Below are 18,150 nucleotides of genomic sequence, written 5' to 3' on the forward strand. Positions count from 1 at the left end.
GGGTTGTCAAAAGCCAACATCGCAAAAGGGACAAATGTTCATTGGAAAATGTTTATAAGTTGCAGATAAACAACACCACCAACAAATGGAATAATAATCTTTCACTCTACCCTGAGATTTTAGTGCACACCCCCATATATAGTCACGTAGACTGACAAGACTAGGATTCTAAAATATAGTCTCCTCTTTCTCATTAGCATTGTGAGTAAACACCTTTGCACATTATTAAATATTTTCTCCATCACTTTTAAATTATACCGCATTGCTTGAATGGCTAACCTGCCACTTACCTGAACGGTCCTCTGTGATTGGTCATTGAAAAGTTTTTCCCACCCCGCCCAATTCTCTCTTAATGTAAACAACTCTGTGATGAAAAATCCTTTCAGCTAAATCTTTGTGTGTGCTTGGGATGATTCCTTAGGCTAAATTCTGAAGGATGCACATTTAATCCATGTGCTGCCCAAGTGAACGCGAGGATGCACATTTGACAGCTCTTACTTCCTGTTCCCAAATTGCCCTCTCCTCCCATCATGACTAGTATGTGAGAATGCTGTTTCCTTACAGCATCCCCAGACTTGAGTGTTATCACTTTTTTTTTTTTTGCTAACTCTATAGAGATAAACAATCTCATTATTATTGTCTGATTTAAGTCTGAAGACCTATTTTATAGCAGCACATAATTACGGCAGGTCAGCTTGGTACAGGAGGTTTCAGAGCCAAGCCTGGGTTGATGGGGGCTTATCGCCTTCCTTGAAAGACACTCACTCCCTGAGTCATTACCCACCTGAGAGTCCCCGTCTTTCATCTCCACCGCAGAGCAGAAATCCCTGCCACGTTCTCTAAAGCCTCATTAGCAGTGCCAGGAGAGGTGTGACGTTCACATCTGTGAAATGCCACCAAAATTTAAGAGATGGGGCGCTCATTATCTGCAGAATCCTTCGTGGTGCAGAGTCATGGTCTCTTTCCATTTTTCTGGCTCTTGAGAGGAAAAAACTCCAGTTGTTTTCAGTCAGAGAAGATGTCGTGATTAGGCCAGGTCCCAGGTGCCGTGAGGACAGATCTGATACGTGGATCTGTGTCCCAGCTCCCAGGTGGGTATCCCCTGTGTATCATCCAGAGAGTTTTTGAGGATAAAACCAAACAAGAAGAGTTTCCAACAGGGAGGGTGCACCCGGACCTTGAGATAGATTCATCTCTGTTTTATCCCCTTTGGTGATCTGCCTGCCCCTGGCTGAGTCAGCGACATTGCAGCGACAGGGACAGCCTGGGTTCTGGTTCTGACTCTGCCCCTAGTTAGCTGGGGGACTTTCAATTTCTTTAGGCTTCTATTTCCTCATTAGTAAAACTAGTGAGTTAGATTAGAAGGTTGCTACGACCTCTTTCAGGGAACTGAAAATCTTAGAGTTGCCAGGGCCTCCTGGAATTCATAGAGACGAAACCTGAGGGCCAGGGAGGTGACCTGACTCACCTGTCTCCGCAGAGCCATTTCTCAGAGGGCCGCCCCCCTAGGTTTGACTCATAAGTCGACTACGTAAGTCAAAGGAGGGCAAGAGATCGCTTTGAGGTTGGACCCTCGTATTAGACAGCAAGTCATTTCATTCACTTTAACACAAACATCAGTTTTTCAGACTTCTAAGCTCTTCAGGGCCTAAAACCCTCAGGCGTTGCCCAAAGAATCCCACCAAGCTATTCAGTCTCAGTTTTAAAAAGCATCTTCAATTTCTTAAGGTGGATGCTTTAAACCTGCTTTAGAGGTTCAAAGTCATGGCAGGTGGCATTAGTTGTGTGTATAGGGAGAATGAGTAAGGAATTGGAGGGGGTGGGGTACGCTCCAAGATTGGATATGGAAATTGATCTGCGTAAAATGAAAAAATTTCTCCCCCTTAACTAAAGTTTCAAGGCTTAAAGTTTTAATTGGCTGTTTACGCCTCTACAGATCCTGGTGCTAAGAAACCATGGAGTGGTTGCTCTAGGTGACACCGTCGAGGAGGCGTTTTATAAGGTCTTCCACCTGCAGGCTGCGTGTGAGATACAGGTGAGCAGGCCCAGGAATGGCTCTGATGGGGGACCGCTGGCAAAGGTGGTGGCCCCATGGGCTGCGATTTAGGGAGACCTTTGAGTGTAGCCCTCTGTAAGCCTGACCCTGTTTCTCGGCCTTGGCACCATCTTATTCTTCTACAGTTTCACACTTAGAACCAGTTTTGTAGCTTTAAAAATTTTTTTATCATTGTCTAACAACCAGCACCCAACTCTTGGGGGTCAGTGCTCAGGATGGGGAGTTGCCTGGGCTCACCAGTAGGACAGTGGGAGGAACCGTAACAGGGTATAAAGGTTCTTACCAGGCTGGGGGTGTACCTGTTACATCTAGCTGTGCCCCCCAGACATCACACAGGTAGGTCTTCTTTTCTTTCTTTCTTTGGAGGAGAGCAGTTTGCAAAGGCTATGGATGTGGTCAAGTCCAGAAAGAGCTGTGGAGAGCAGGCCAAGGTCGCGTGTTTACATGGCAGGCCTGACACCAGGGAGATCCCAAGGTGGTGTCCAGGGAGCCCCTCCTGAATTTCTTCTAAACAGTAAAGGATGAGATAGAGGGTGGGTGGGAAGTGTCAGTGGAACTAGAAGAGTTAGTGGAGAAGCAGTACATAAACACGCATCCTGTAGTTTTATCAGATAACATAGCATCAGAAAAGCCAAGCACATGCTCCTTTCAGTGTAGCGAGCCGTCAGGGGTGAGGTGGGGGCTTTGCACTGCTGACTGGACTCCACCCTTCGCAGCCCTGGGCTGTGTGCCGTTGGGTTGGGGACTTGCCTTCCGCAAACCTCCATTTCCCATTTCCTCAACTGCAGACATGGGTCTCTACATAGACCTTGTGAGGATGACCTTTCAGACAAGGAGAGGTGTCGCTGATGGTGTTTTTAGGACTCAGTTGACAGAAGGGGAGGCTAGCTGCTCCAGGATGAGTCAGCTCTTTGCAGGGCCCTTTTGGTGTCCCATCTGCCCTCTCCTGGTTGGTCTGGGCAGAGCAGCACCCCAGGAAGGCCTGCCCTTCATTTGGGCATTATGGGGGGAAATGCGATAGTCCCAGAAGCATCACTAGTGGAGGTTCTACAAGTGGTACCTTTCTCAGTGGCTTTTAGAGGAATATGCAGAGAGGATGGTGATGAAGAGGTGTTAGAAAAAGCGGTGTGAGACACTCCTCACACCCCCTCCCCCATGTAATAAGACTGGCCCTGAACTCTGACCCCTGAATGACGTTAGAACTTGGCAGAGCCTCTGGCATGTCCACTCTCCCTTCTCCACATCTGAACTCCGCAGAGTTCCCCATCTTCCTTCCGAAGAAGAGGCTTCCTTCTTGTGAAAAGGCTTTATCTCTTTGCAAAGATAGCCCAACCCTAGAAAATGAATGGAGAGAGGTGCCCGGGTGTCCCCAACACAGTAAAGTGCACCTCCCCCAGACTCCAGACCCTCAGAAATGGCGTGTGCAATTTAAGCAAAGCAAGGATGGCCACCTGGCAGCTGGGGAGATGAAAGGACAGAGCTGCCAGCCACTAGCCCGACAGCCCCAGCTGCCTCTCTTGGCTCCGCCTGCCGTCACTTTCTTTTCAGTCAGGACCAGTCTGATGTGACCTTGTTGAAGCGCATCAGGCGATGGGGGTGGAGAACCCCCAGAAAATCTCCAGTGGCTTCTTTTTTCAGCTGGTGGAGCAGGAAGGCTTCCAGAGGGAGAAATGAAGCTGGAAGGTGTGGAAGAAAAACAGGAGAGATTAGACCAAAGGTGTGGGTGGATTAAGGCAAGGAAGAGCCCAGGTACCAGCGACCTGCAGATGCTGTTGGGATTGCAGCCCCTGGAAGGGTCATATCTGGTCAAATGGCCAGCACTGAGGTTCTGTTCCCATCGTGGGACTAGTTTTCTCCCTCCATAACCTTGGCCAACAACTGGATGTGTCCGTGGTCATTTCAGTGGTTCAAGGCTAAGAGCCTATTCCATTCTCCGGGGGAACAGCCTTCTCTGCTCCCCATCAGTTTGGGGTTCCAGGAAACTGGGTCATCCTCAGCTGAGAGAGGCGGCTCCTTGCTCTGCTTACAGGCAGTTGGGGAAAATCTCAGGCAATTCTCCATCTGCTACCCATCGCCATGGAAACGGATAGGGGAAGAGGGAAGTGGGAGGAGACAGGGCTTGCAAGGATGTGGGCAATTCACTCCTCCTCCATGAATGACCAGTCCCTAGGGGATATTGTTTCTCAGCCTTTCGTGGTAAAACCTAAGAATTTATTTATCATAAATATTTATAGGGCACTCCCTATGTACCAGGTGCTATTCTAAGTGCTTTATAAATATTACCTTAAATAATCCTCATAAGGTAGATACTGCTATTTTCATATTACAGATAAGAAAACTGAGGCACAGAGAGGGTACATAGCTGCTTAGAATCACCAGCAAGTAAGTGGCAGAGCCAGGATCCAAACCCAGGCAGCCTGGTACCCAAGTCCATGTCCTAAACACTATGTTGCACTGCCTCTCATGGCAGTAAGAGTTGGTGGGAAAGGTCGGCTGACAGGCTGGGACTTCTCCTCAGGGGGCTGGCACTTCAAGTTGGGGTTTTAGGGTCCTAGGGCTGAAGCCCTGACTTGACCAGATAGGGGTCCGGATGAATGAAGTAACGGATCAGCTAGCTGGGGTTTGCTGTCTTAGAGAGCTTGTTCCCGTGCACTCAGTCTCAGTGCTGGGTGTGAGGGACTTGGGAATTAGAAAACTTGGCAGCAGAGGGCAGAACGGTGACCAGTGAATGAACGTAATCAAAAGGTGGTTTCACCTCAGTGTAATCTCTGTCAACTCACTGTAACCCCTCTAACCTTTGTACAACATTACAATAGGCTGCTTTCCCAAGCAGGGAGCTGACCACCTTCTAAGGATACTGGACGAGGATTCTTATTTTTGGTGGGATGATGGAATAAACAGCCTCTAAGATCTCTACATGTGCCAGGGTGTGGAGTCATCTTTTTAAGGTCAAAAATAGAGGCTTCAGTGGGACATGTGTCTTGGATGACGAAGGCACAGAAAATGATTGTTCTTGCTGCTTCCTCTTCACAGTGATGGGGGTCACCTTGGAAAGGCTGCCTGGCTGACCTCCAGGAAGTCTCAGAGGGGCCATTTATTACACTGGTGAATTCAACACACTCTGAAGTGTGTCCAGGCTCCTCGTGGGTTCATAGACCTGTGTTTGTTGGCAAGCTCAATTAGATTCTTTTATTTCCAGTTAAAAAAAAAACTGGCGCAAAAACTGGAATGCTGACAGCTTTACATAATCAGAGCAGTTCCCCCACAGTAAGGACGTTTACATTGGAATATCAAATATTGATCCGAACACTAGTGTCCTGTGCAGCGTAAGACACCGGCTTCACTGCCTAGAATACTTGGAAACCATCAGTCTCTCTGTATCTGGACTTACCTGGGAAGCCAAATCATAGCCAGTCATGTCTGAGTGGTGGACACAGGGAGTAACAGAATGTACTTTTAGATGAGCATGAAATTAGGAAATAAGATTAGTTGGATGAATGAATGTTTTTAAGATCATTCTAAAATTGCCTGCTTTATAACACACCTCTTGCCCTAAAACTCAAAGTCCATTGCCTCTAGCCACCTGTATTGTCCCCTCCCCATGGAGCCTTGACGGTGGGACCAGTGCTGTAAGTTTGTTGGTAAAAACTTCCTAACCCTGCACGGTGCCTGGCTGTGACTGCCAGCATTTCACCCGTCTCCTTTTTCTGAGCTTCCTTGACTGGCTAACGGAAGATTTTCTTCCTTTAGACCTGTTAATTCACCTCAACAGGTTCATATTTCACTGGCCTAGAAGCCAGCCTCTTTCTTTCAAGTGACTTTTTTAAAATACATATTTCAAAGAGAAAAATGCAGAGAATAATATAATACACCCAGCTATTCACCACTCAGATTTAACAAATATTTTTTAAATTAATTAATTTTTTAATGGGAATTGAACCCAGGACCTCATGCATGCTAGGCATATACTCACCACTAAGCTCCACCCCAGATTTAACAAACATTAACAGCCTTTTCCTTTGGAAGGGACAAAACATTACAGCCAAGAATTGAAGTCCCCTTTTCTCTTCCTCCCTCCTTCCCCAAATAGTCACAACATGAAGTTGGTCTGTGTCCCAGGTAATTTTTCAGTCCTCTGCATTGTTTTATTCTCAACATTTAACACTTGCTGTGTTCTCCTAAGCACTGATGTTAGGAAAAGCATCCCCTGGAAATGCTTGTGTGCCCAGCAAGTTTGGAATGGCTTTCCTCTGGAAGGAAAAGGCCAAATGCTGCTCACTTTTCCAGACATTTCTGTTTCTGATCTTCCCTGATCCCCAGTCTCTGTCACACACTGGAGCACGGGTGAGTGTGCAGGGAGGGGTGTACACACATCCGCACACATGCACACCGAGGGCTCTCTGCTCTTTGCCACAGGTGTCCGCTCTGTCCAGCGCGGGTGGCGTGGAGAACCTCATCCTTCTGGAGCAGGAGAAGCACCGGCCCCACGAGGTGGGCTCCGTGCAGTGGGCGGGGAGCACCTTCGGGCCCATGCAGAAGAGCCGGCTGGGGGAGCATGAATTCGAGGCCCTCATGAGGATGCTGGACAACCTGGTGAGGCCCCTGTCACTGTCCCTCCAGGCCAGTCAGTCCATTACAGATTAGTCCCTACCCTCGAACCAGTCAGTATGAGGCATGAGGTGGGTGTGAGAAGTGCCCGCATCACAGTTAAGTTGTTAAAGCCCTTTGATTGGCAATTTGACTCAGAATTGGCGGTCATTCAAGTAGTGGTTGAGTTTTCTCAAATGATCGCTTTTGCCAGCTCCTCTCTCAGGGCTGGAGCTCATCAGGCCTGCACGGTGCTCTTTGGAGAAGGGGTAAGAAGTTCCTGGTTGGTATGGGAGGTAATAATCTAGTAAAACTCAGAACCACAGAGCTTCTCTCATATTGCGGCTTGGTTCCCTCCTCTTCTGTAGTTAGTTCCTCCTTTCTTTCTAATCTCATGACTTTAAGGCAGAAAACACACAATACCACTCATTTCCTTATTCCTGGTGAGCAGCATTATAATAATATCCTAATGTAATAAGTGAATGAATCAATCATGTAAGGAGTTAACCAATATGTGTCTAGGAGTGGGCTTTAAAGGATACAGAAGAGTTATGAGACATCCTTCCTTCTGGAGCTAATAATTTAATGGATGATATGTGACGTAAACAGGAGATCATTCAAGAGCAAGAGGGAAGCACATACAATGAGGAGCAAATTGCCAGAAGAGACTATAACTTCTTAGATTGCTCAGAAAAGTGAAGGTGAAACCTGTCTTTGTGACATTTCTGTATCATCCCCCCCCTCCCACCTCACTGCTGCTGCTTTGGACCCTGTCTTTACTGTGTCTAGGTCACTGCAATAATTAACCCTTTTCTTCTTGCCTCCAGTTCCTCCAGACCATTTCCGCCTGATCACCAGGCCGACCGTGAGGGTCACTTTGTAATGGTGAAAGTTACGATCCACAGTGAAAATACAACTTCCATTGACATTTTGTGTTGAGTTACCTATGCCTGACTAAGACGCCAGGACCAGATGGCTTCATGCAGAAATTCTTTCAGACCTTTAAGAAACAGACTGTACTTATGCTATGGAAACTATTGCAGAGAAGAGTGAAAGAAGGAAACCAGACCATAACAGTTAAAACACATTCAGACCAGTCTCACCTTGTCTTGATAAAAAAACACATGAAAACCAGTGAACAGTACCCAGCATAACATTAGAATAATAAGGCACAATAACCAAGTGAGGGCTCACTCTTAGTACTCAAGGATGGTTTAATATTATAAATCTTTTAAATATATGTCATGATACCAATACATCAAAGGATAAAAACCTTTCTGATCACTTTAATAGCAATCAAAAGGTACTTGATAAAAATCTAATATTAATTTATAAAAATAATAGCTGTTGTGTAGGACAGGTGGCCACGTATTTAACATGATTAAAATGATTTCTTTCTCAAAACAAACACCAGTATCCTGGTGAAACACTAGAAGAATTTCCACTAAATTTTGAAACAGAACAATGATCCTGTTCTCAGCACTCTTATGAGCACTATTAATATTGTTCTGGAATAATATTGGAACTCAATCCAAGGCAGTAATGCATAAAAAAAGTAGGCATACATATTGCAAAGGAAACAGAATTATTTTTCTTTTTAGTTAGTATGGTTACATGCCTATAAAGTTCAAAAGAGTCAACTGAAAAAAGTTAGAATAACGAGTGCGTTTTAAAGTGGTCAATTATGAAAATGTATGCAAAAATTAGTAGCTTTTTGTGTCTTGACATAGTAATAATATATTTGAAAATGTAATAATGAAAGAAAATAGTCCTAGTTGCAAATGCAGAAAAGTCATGAAACTTTAAGCAGAACCCATTTAAAGAAAACTGTAAAACTTTACCAAGAAACATCAGAGAAAACGTGAGATCAGTGAAGAGCTATAATTTATTCTTGGCTACGGAAGCTTCCATAGGGGAAAGAGGTCACCTATCCAAAATAATCAATAAACTCAACATCGTTTCCTCAAAAGTGAGGGAAGGCATAAGGACTCAGCAAAATGCTCTTCCAGGTGAAATTCAGTGTGGATAGGAAAATCCTATAAAAAGAAGAACAATTAGGGATGCTTTTTCCACCACATGGCAAAGTGTGATAAGGCGTGAGTAACTAAATAGAGAAGCACTAGTCCAGGATGGACAGGCAGATCCATGCTACAGCCTAGAGAATCCAGAAATAGATCCCGAATACATGAGAATTTAACACAGGACAAACAGGCCTCTTACAAATCAGCGGGAAAATATACACTACTAGCCCTTTGGGAACTAAAACTAAAGCTGAATACTTCCTTATTCCTCTCAACAAAATAAATTCCTGATGTGTCAAAAAATTTAAACAAAAAAAGTAAATTCATATAGGTATTAAAAAACATAGATTGATATTTTTGATGCTCTTCTGTTGGGAAAGATCTTGTCAAGCATGACAGGAAAGTCAGAAATCATGATAACAAATATTGACAGATGTGATTACATTAAAATTCAAAATATGCGTTTTTATAAACTGCTCTACCCACCATGAACAAAGCTATAAGATAAACTATGGAGGGAAATATTTACAACATCTGTGACAGTCAAAAGATTAATATCCTTAGTGTAAAAGGAGATATTACGAATCAATATGAAAAACATAAACACAATAGAGAACCTAGTTTACAAAGGGAGAGATTCAACTGGCCATTAAATGTAATTAGAAATATCTAATCTTACTAGTAATCCAAAAAAGAATTAAACAATTATAACTATGTGAGGTACTGGATGTTAACTAGACTCGTGATGATCATTTCACGATACATACAACTATCGAATCACTATGTTGTGCATTTGAAACTAATGTACTGTTACATGTCAGTTGTATCTCAGGTTTTTAAAAAGCTGCTTATGTGACACAGTCCTATTTATATACTGTAATATATATATTATATATTAATTGTATAATTATAAATTACATATGTATGTATGCTTAGAAAGATGACTGGAAGGATTTTCAGTGGTTGTATCTGGGATGCAATTTTGCATAAAACCCACTTTTTCCTTATGTTTTTTCATATTGCTTAATTTTTCTACATGGCTCCGTACTCTCTAATCAGAAAAAAATGTCTTAATACCACTTTAATTTAAAAAAAGGTAACAGGCAGAGCCGAGAATTGTTCCAGTAGCTGCCAGGATTCCTGAGTGTTCACTCTCACTGAGCAGCAGTCCGCCTTTGAGGGACATGGTCTTGCTTAGGAGACAGGGATGTTCTTGAGTCAGTTTGGGGGGTTCCAAGAGGAAATAGTCAGAAGCTTCAAAGTCAAGGAAGGCAAGGCTGACTGTTAGAATCAGCTGGGGAGCTTCCTAAAATCCTGTAGCCCAGACTGCACCACTGTCCAGTGAAAAGGGCAACTCCAAGGTGGGCCCAGGCGTCCGCACTTTTAAAGCTCCAGCGAGATTCCGATGTGGGGCCAGGGTTGAGAGCTACCGGACCAGACAAAAGGTTGGAGGTCTGTCTGGTCCACAGGGGTCTGGAGACTTTCTCATCCCCGATCAGAGGGCTTGTTGGGGTGGGGGAGAGGAGGGATGGAGGGATGAAGACAGGGAACAATTCTGAGATAAACCAGGGGTGCGGCAAGGGCTGGGTTTTATTACGGGGACTTTGGGTTAAACTGAGTCCTTCAGATGGAAGCGGGTGAAGTGTTGGGTGGGCGAGCAGGCACATACTGACCATTTTCCCCACCAAACGCAGTTCTCTTTTTGTCCTTTTTAGGGTTACAGAACAGGCTACACCTACCGCTACCCCTTTGTTCAAGAGAAAACCAAACACAAGAGCGAAGTGGAGATTCCAGCCACGGTCACAGCCTTCGTGTTCGAGGAGGATGGTGCCCCGGTGCCCGCGCTGCGGCAGCACGCCCAGAAGCAGCAGAAGGAGAAGACCCGCTGGCTCAACACGCCCAACACCTACCTGCGGGTCAACGTGGCCGACGAGGTCCAGAGGAGCATGGGCAGCCCCCGGCCCAAGACCACAGTAAGGAGGGCAGAGGGGCCCCCGCTGGGGAGGTCAGGCTGGAGGGAGAGTGTCCGGCACCTGTGTGGCTAAGCAGCTTTAAAAGGGGAACGGAACCAACCTCCCCTGAGCCTGCATTAGCAGTCTCCCCTTAGGACTCCCCACTGGGTGTCTGGGAGCAGCTGCTCGTTCCTACAGAGCAGACCACCTGCTTTTGCACCTCTATGCTGAGTTTGGGGTCCAGAGGGTGGCTGGACCAGGTGATTCCCAGCAGCATGAAAATTTTCTCCTCTATCCAGAAGGGGCTTCTGGGATGTTCAAAGGATGGATATTGAGCATTTGAATTGTCCCTCTGATGCAAAACCAGGGAGTGGGTGAATGATACCTGTTTCTGTTACGTTGTCATCTTCCTTTAGAGCCCTCTCTCATAGAGGGGTGCTTGCTTTAGACATTAGATGTGTCTTACAGACCTGCCCACAAATTGAGTTTTTATGAATTTTTTGCTCTTTTCCTCCCTCCCACATACACACACTCTGACTCTTAATTTGATTTTCACTGATAAAGTAGCTGGCAGCCAAATAGAATAGCTCTTCATTAAAAAAGAGAGGAAGAAAGAAAGAAAAAGAAAGGAAGGAAGGAAGGAAGAAAAGAAAGAAAGGGAGAAAGAAAGAAAGAAAAGGGAGAGAAAGAAAGAAAGGGAGGAAGAAAGAAAGAAAGGGAGAAAGAAATTAAAGACAAGAAAATGAAGCCTTGCAAATTAACATCCACAAGTCATCTAATACTAAAAATGCAAGTGGCTGCCTGTCAAAGCTGGTCACCAAGGCTCTGTCCCTACTCTTAAGTACTCTTTATGGCCGTTGATCTGGGGGCCGCCTTTGGCTGCTGGGCCACTTGCTGCCCATCTCTGCTCGGGGAGACAGAGGTTAAAGAGGCCCAGGAGGTGGGAACCTGTATGTCTAGGCTTGCCGACCTTCGCAGTGGGCTGATCGGCCCAGATCTCATGGGGAGGACGGTGGGCCGTATGCCTTTGCCTCACCCACCGGCCTTGTGTGTGTTCAGTGGCTGAAGGCCGACGAGGTGGAGAAATCCAGCAGTGGCATGCCCATACGGATCGAAAACCCAAACCAATTTGTGCCTCTCTATACCGACCCCCAAGAAGTGCTGGACATGCGCAACAAGGTAAGGTGGTAGCTAATTACCCCGCCATCTCTCCTCCCTCGAGGGCGTGGGGAGGGGGATTCCCCGGGATGTGCCTGGCTTACCAACATCCCAGATGCCTCTGTGGGAAAGAATCTCCCATTTACTGGCCACACTCCAGGCCCTGTGCTAAGTGCTGTGCTTCTGTGGTCCTGTACAACCGAGAGGTGCTAGCTTGAGACATTAGATGTGTCTAAGAGACCTGCCCCCAAATTGCATAAAATTTTTACACATTTTATGCTATTTCCCTTCTGAGTTATTTTCAAGATTGCAAGATCCTTTAAATTTGTTTCTCCACCTCTGCTTTACAGTGCACTCACTTATCTCTCTAATGTTACTTTAAAAACCTAAGTTGTCACAGACCACCTCCAATGGGTCAGATTCGCTCACAGAACAGCGTTTCGATGTGTGGTCCTCTGAAGGGCTTGCTTAAAATGCAGATCCCTGGGTCACCCACCCCTGGCCCTCCTCCCACTCCCACGGGACTTAGATTCAATGCGTGTGGAGTGGCCCCAGGAATCTGTAGTCTAAACAAATCCTGAGGGGCTTCATAAGAATATTAAAAATTTTTTTTAATTGAAGTATAGTCTATTTACAATGTTGTGTTAATTTCTGGTGTACAGCGTAGTGATTCAGTTACACATATATATACTCCTTTTCATATTCTTTTTCATTATAAGCCATCACAAAGTATTGAATGTAGTTCCCTGTGCTGTACAGTAGGACTTTGTTGTTTATCTATTTTATATATAGTAGTTAGTATCTGCTAATCCTGAGCCCCCAGTTTATCCCTCCCCACCCCCTTCTCCCAAGCTGTGGCCATAAGTTTGTTTTCTACATCTGTGAGTCTGTCTCTGTTTTGCAAATAAGTTCATTTGTGTCTTTTTTTCTTTTTTTTTTTTTTTTTTTTTTAGATTCCACATGTAAGTGATAATCATATGGTATTTTTCTTTCTCTTTCTGGCTTGCTTCATTCAGCATCTCCCTCAAAGATCTACTATGCCTCGTTTCACTCTTCACCTCTTCCCATGACCTTCTGGGAGTGAATGAGAATCTGGTGTTTGCATAAACTGCTCATTCACTCTGAAGCAGCCATGGAGATTGTCTCAGGGTGGATGGACTGAGTTAGAAACAGAGGCTCGCATACCACTGGGTGACCTTTTTAGTGTGCCCTGGGAATGCTCCCTCCCTAACTCCACACCCTGTCGTTGGACAGCTAGCTTACTGTCCCCCTCCCTTTGCACACAGATTCGAGAACAAAACCGACAGGATGTGAAGTCGGCAGGGCCTCAGTCCCAGCTGCTGGCGAGTGTCATCGCTGAGAAGAGCCGAAGCCCGGTACAGCAGACGCTGCCCCTGTCTGGAGGGGAAACGTGTTTGCCTCCTGAGTCTGCAGTGCCCGGGGCTGGGCAGCAGGACCCCTGAGTCCTCACGCCCGCCTTCCCCTGTGATCTTGGGCGCTGGTGCTCTTGCTGCAAAACGGATGCTGTGAGGACTGGGGACGCTGATCATCCCCCGTGGGCACCAGGCAGGGGAAGAGCAGCCCAGCCCGCCCACGGGAGTGATGCCGACTTCCATGCTTTCCCCATGGAACTCCCCTCTGCCCTCTGTCAGGGTCGTGCAAAGTGGGATCACAGGAGTGCAGCTGGCCGCTCCCAGCGGCTCCAGGCCTGCCTCCCCTGAGCAATTCTGGCTTCTGCTCGTGGCATCATCCGTCCATAGCTCTGGGAAGATGCTCTCGTGCTCTCAGAGGGGAGATGTGTAGATAAGGACTGGTGCTCCCATAGGATGGCAAGGGGCACAGACCCACATAGATTTAGAAAATAAAAGCTTGTTGTTTTCATGTGTGAGATAGAACAGTGTTTATCTAGTGCTTAGCAGAAAGGGTGAAGGTCAGAAGTCTGGCTTGTGTCAGAAATCATCACTGCTTATTGCAAAGTATTCCTTAGCAGTAAGGAGCCAGGGAATACAGGAACCACCCCTCTCTGCAGCAAACAGGGGTGATGTCATGACTTCAGATTGCCTACAGCCAGCAAGGCGGCCCCTTAGGGGAAATGTGAAGGTTATGTCCTCACCTCCACCCCACCTCAGCTCAGCCAAGAAGAGGAACATCAAATGTGCCATAGGGTCAAGGATAGAAATACCCCATAATAGTGGAGACAGATGAGAGTTCAATCCAGTGAGCAAAATTAATGAAAACCCTGCCATTTATACCGAGTGCTCTCCTCGGAGCCCCTCTTCTTGGGATTCTGGTCTTGGACTCTCTTTTGAATCCCATGATTCCTTAAGACAGGCCTGGTGCTGCCCCTCTTTTGGAAGGAGCCCATGGGCCCATCATCAGAAGACCTGAGGGGCCAGGGAAAGGTGGCCCGGAGTGCGAGGTGTGGGCCAGCTGCCCAGGCTCACCTCCCCGGGGGCTCACGTTCTTTGTCTCCTCCTTGGCTTCCAAGCACTGCCTTCTCAAAGGCCAAGATGAGGATGCTGAATTAGGAAAAAGCGCTGTAGAGTCTGAACTTTAGCCCCCGGCTTGAGCTAGAGGGGTCAAAGGATTCCTGAAGCTTACACGAGGCCCAGCTGGTGAGCCCCTCAGAGCCAGGGGATCCACAAAGGTGGTGAAACACAGTGATTTTGCCAGTGACCCTGCAGGGACCTGCAGTACAGGTCGGGTGAAGATCCAAGATTTAGGACCTTGGCCTCCTTGTAATTTATGACTGTGTGTGAAACAGGACTAACAGCTTGGACTGAGAACGCCAAAGCCACTGTGTGTTTGGCATGTGACTTACTGCTGTGTGCTGCGGCTTGTGCTGCTGGTGGGGAATCGGGAGTGGGGGGTGGGGCAGGTGGGGGGGTGTGCCTGGCATGAGCTGGCTGAGCCCACACTTTGCTTGCTGGGTTTTGGCTGACTGTGGGCCGCCGGCTGTATTTGCCTAGTGATGGCTTACGAGTGTCCACAGGAGAGATTGCAATAAAGGCGTGTCTTCCTTCTGCTTGGGAGCATCCTTTGGTTTTATTTCCAGGGTTAGAGGGAGGACCCCCTGCATTCGTCTAGGCAGTTGCAAAGAATCTGGGTCTAGCAGTGAGGCAGCCATGGGAAGGCGTGAACAACCCCCACCCCGAGGTCCTGAGCTGTTTCCAAGGAGCTGCATGCCACGCTGTCCCTAGCAAGACCACGGGCAGCCACATGAGTGTGAAGGAAACTCGGGCCTGGGCCCCTACCACGGCGTTCAGAGAGCAACACACTCTGTGGTTGACTTTCAGTCTACAGAGAGCCAGCTGATGTCCCAGGGCCAGGCGGACACCAAAGACGAGTCAGAGGAGACGGTGCCCAACCCCTTCAGCCAACTCACTGACCAGGAGCTGGAGGAGTACAAAAAAGAGGTGGAGAGGAAGAAGCTGGAACTTGACGGTAAATAATGCGGGGGCACCGGTGCTTCAGGACCTCCCAGGATGGAGGGAGGGCTCTGGGTGGCCGGAGCCCTCCCTGCTCGCCAGTAGCCCTGGGCCCCATCCCTTCCTGCCTGCCTGGGCCCTGGCCTTGTCTTGCTTTCATTTTCAATCTTCATTTGCTTCTCTCGCTCTCTGTCTCTTCTGTGTCATGCCCTCAACTTGACCTTCCTGCTTCATCACTAAATAGATTCTTTTTGAGCATAATGCTGTTAACCCCAAGAACGCCCCTCATCGGCTCATGCCTGACAGTTAATGTGGCGCCACCGTGACCCCCCGACCCTCTCCCCTGGGTAGAAGGAGTTAATCTATGTGGGGTGCTTGGAATAGTGCCTGGAAATCTGGCTTAGGTCGGTGAACATCAGACAAATGTTAGCTATAATAGTAGGATCATTATAATAATGATAATTATTATTAATGACCGATCAGATTTGGCATAAGCCTCTTAGCCTGGCAATCAGAACTCCGGTCAGGCCCATCCCTCCAAGCTGGCTCCCAGATAGTCAGGCTGCTGGTAGCTTGTTCATGCCTTTGTCCTTTTCTGTTATAGTTGCCCTTGGCTTGCCTGATTGAACGTATCTACACTCCAGGCTCCGTCACAAACCCCTGTCTCTGTCCCCTACGTTGAGCTGTCTCTTCTCTTTGCTTTAAGTCTGGGGATCTGAGACACAGAATCAGCTCTTGGTTTGGTCCGCCAGGCAAGGCTTCCATTCCTTCAGGGCAGATCCGCCTTCCAAGCCCCCAGCCCCCAACCCCCACCGCCCGCCCAGAGTCAGCCCTTCTCCCAGGCACAAAGCAGGCACTAGACAAACCCTCCCTGACTTGCTTGGAGTTCTCAGGTCTCAGCTGAAAAAAAAGTAGATAGAAAAATACCGTGCTATTTTTCTCTGGAGATTGTTTGGGCTGAACATGTAAATGAGATAAATAATAAATGAGCAACATGCGAACAAATTGTGGGCGGGAATTCTGCAGTCTTGCCGTCCACATCAGGGGTACCATATTCCAACGACGAATTTGCTTTGATGGAAGAAACAATACATGACTCTCACTCCGCCCATTTGCCTTCCCCAGGATGTAGCAGAAATTAAAAAAAGAAAAAAAGTTAGGGGAAGCAGCTAACTCCAGTCGGGAGAAATGAGGATGAAGTAGGAGAAAGCCACTGTTTCAAAGCGCTCTCTCTCTCTCTCTCTCTCTGCCCATCTCTCCTCTGCTCCACCTCTGTCCTGAGGCAGTTTTCTGTGTTTGCAGGAGAGAAAGAACCCACCGCAGAGGAGCCTGGCTCACCTGTAAAGTCTGCACCTGCTTCTCCAGCTCAGAGTCCAGCCAAGTCCGAGACGAAGAGCCCCGCGGTCTCTCCCTCCAAGTCTTTGGATGGTGAGTGGAGCTGAGCAGCTGGGAGGGAGGAGGCTGAGACGGGTCTGCGTGCAAGGCGGGCAGGTGCGCACACCGCAGGGCCCCCGCCTTTCAACAGATGTTGCCTTCCTCCCAGAAACTCTTTCCCCTCTGCTATTTCTGGGGAACCTGATATAGGGGTTGTCAGCTTTTAGCTTGTTCCCTTCACAAGTTGTGGCAATACACCTTACGGTTTACGCCCGGTCTAGCAAGGCTGCGTAAGTTAGTGAGTGGCCCACGGTCTCCTCATCTCTCACTCAGACCAGTTTGGCTGATGGGCTTTTCTTAGAAGCACCAGCCCAGTGCTCAGACTTTCATGTGCACAGGGATCACCTAGGGATCTTGTTAAAATGAAGGTGCCGGAGGTCTGGGGTGGGACCTGAGTCCCGGCATTTCCAGCGAGCCCCCAGGCTGAGGCTGAAGACGTCCTTCTCAACCTTGTCTGCATGCTGGAATCACCTGCGGGGCTCAACGTGCCTGACACCTGCCTGGGTCCCACCCCCACAGTGGTTCTGAGTTGAGTGGTCTGGGGGTGAGGGCCGGGAAGAGCAGCTTAGAGTTTTAAGATCTCTACAGGTGAATCTCATGTGTAGCCCAGGTTGAAAACCACTTCCTTAGACACTAGATTAGAAAACTGAGTCCTAAGCCCAATTCAGCTGCTGATTTTAGAAAATCAGACCATCTCTATGCCTCAGTTTCCTTGTCTGTCAAATGGGGCTACTAAGATTTTCCCTTTTTAAGATTCTATAAGAGAAGTTGTAGATGATAACATACTTGAAAAGGGTAAAAGCATGGTTTAAATGTAAGATTGAATTACGGTTACGATTAGTAATATACATATGGTGGATAATATTATAGTCCATACCTCCTAGATCATGAAACTGTCTTTATTGAGCCCTTGGAATCACTCTGGGGCATGAACACTGCCCCCCTGGGTTCCCCGGAGCCCTCGCCAAGGAAGGCTGTACCCTACGCAGAGAGTACAGATAGATGGCCTGACAGAACCATCCCCCTCCTGGTTAGAATGGCCGGACACGTGGATGCTGCTAGACCCCACACCCCCTGAGCTCCCTCCGTAGGTGAATTGCCGCCTTGAGCACAGGCCCAGCGTTGCCAGGGGAAACCCATCTGCTTGAGGCCAGAGCCCCGAGTGGGTGTCCCATGACTGTGTTCATTGTTGTCAGCCTGTCTCCACAACGTCTTCCTTTCTCTTCCCATTTGTGCCTTCACCAAAGGAGTTTCCTCTGATTCTGAATACTTGTCTCTGTAGTGAGTATAGAGAGGCCGTTTACTAATTCACCCCAACACTCGCAATGCAGGGAGGGAGGACTTTTTCAAAGGACATATGTTGCTCCCTAATTTTTTCTTTTGCAACTCACAGCTCTGCCTTCAGGAGGTTTCCTGACTATAAAATTCATGACCAATTCCACAAGTGCTGTGCATGGACTAGGCATCGCTCTAGGATAGACACACACAGGATGCACTCTTACACAGACTCCCAT

General features: G+C 47.4%; 1 protein-coding gene across 1 annotated transcript in view; it reads left to right on the forward strand.

Annotated features, from left to right (window-relative positions):
* Positions 1-18,150, forward strand: part of ADD2 (adducin 2) — a 95,612-nt gene that overhangs the window by 66,146 nt on the left and 11,316 nt on the right. Inside the window, exons 9-15 of the mRNA XM_031467226.2 lie at positions 1,937-2,035; positions 6,473-6,649; positions 10,380-10,637; positions 11,676-11,795; positions 13,061-13,150; positions 15,071-15,218; positions 16,505-16,630. Coding sequence (XP_031323086.1) covers positions 1,937-2,035; positions 6,473-6,649; positions 10,380-10,637; positions 11,676-11,795; positions 13,061-13,150; positions 15,071-15,218; positions 16,505-16,630 — 1,018 coding nt within the window. The remainder of the gene's footprint in view (positions 1-1,936; positions 2,036-6,472; positions 6,650-10,379; positions 10,638-11,675; positions 11,796-13,060; positions 13,151-15,070; positions 15,219-16,504; positions 16,631-18,150) is intronic.

Source organism: Camelus dromedarius, chromosome 15 (assembly GCF_036321535.1).
Source record: "Camelus dromedarius isolate mCamDro1 chromosome 15, mCamDro1.pat, whole genome shotgun sequence".
Taxonomy (NCBI): domain Eukaryota; kingdom Metazoa; phylum Chordata; class Mammalia; order Artiodactyla; family Camelidae; genus Camelus; species Camelus dromedarius.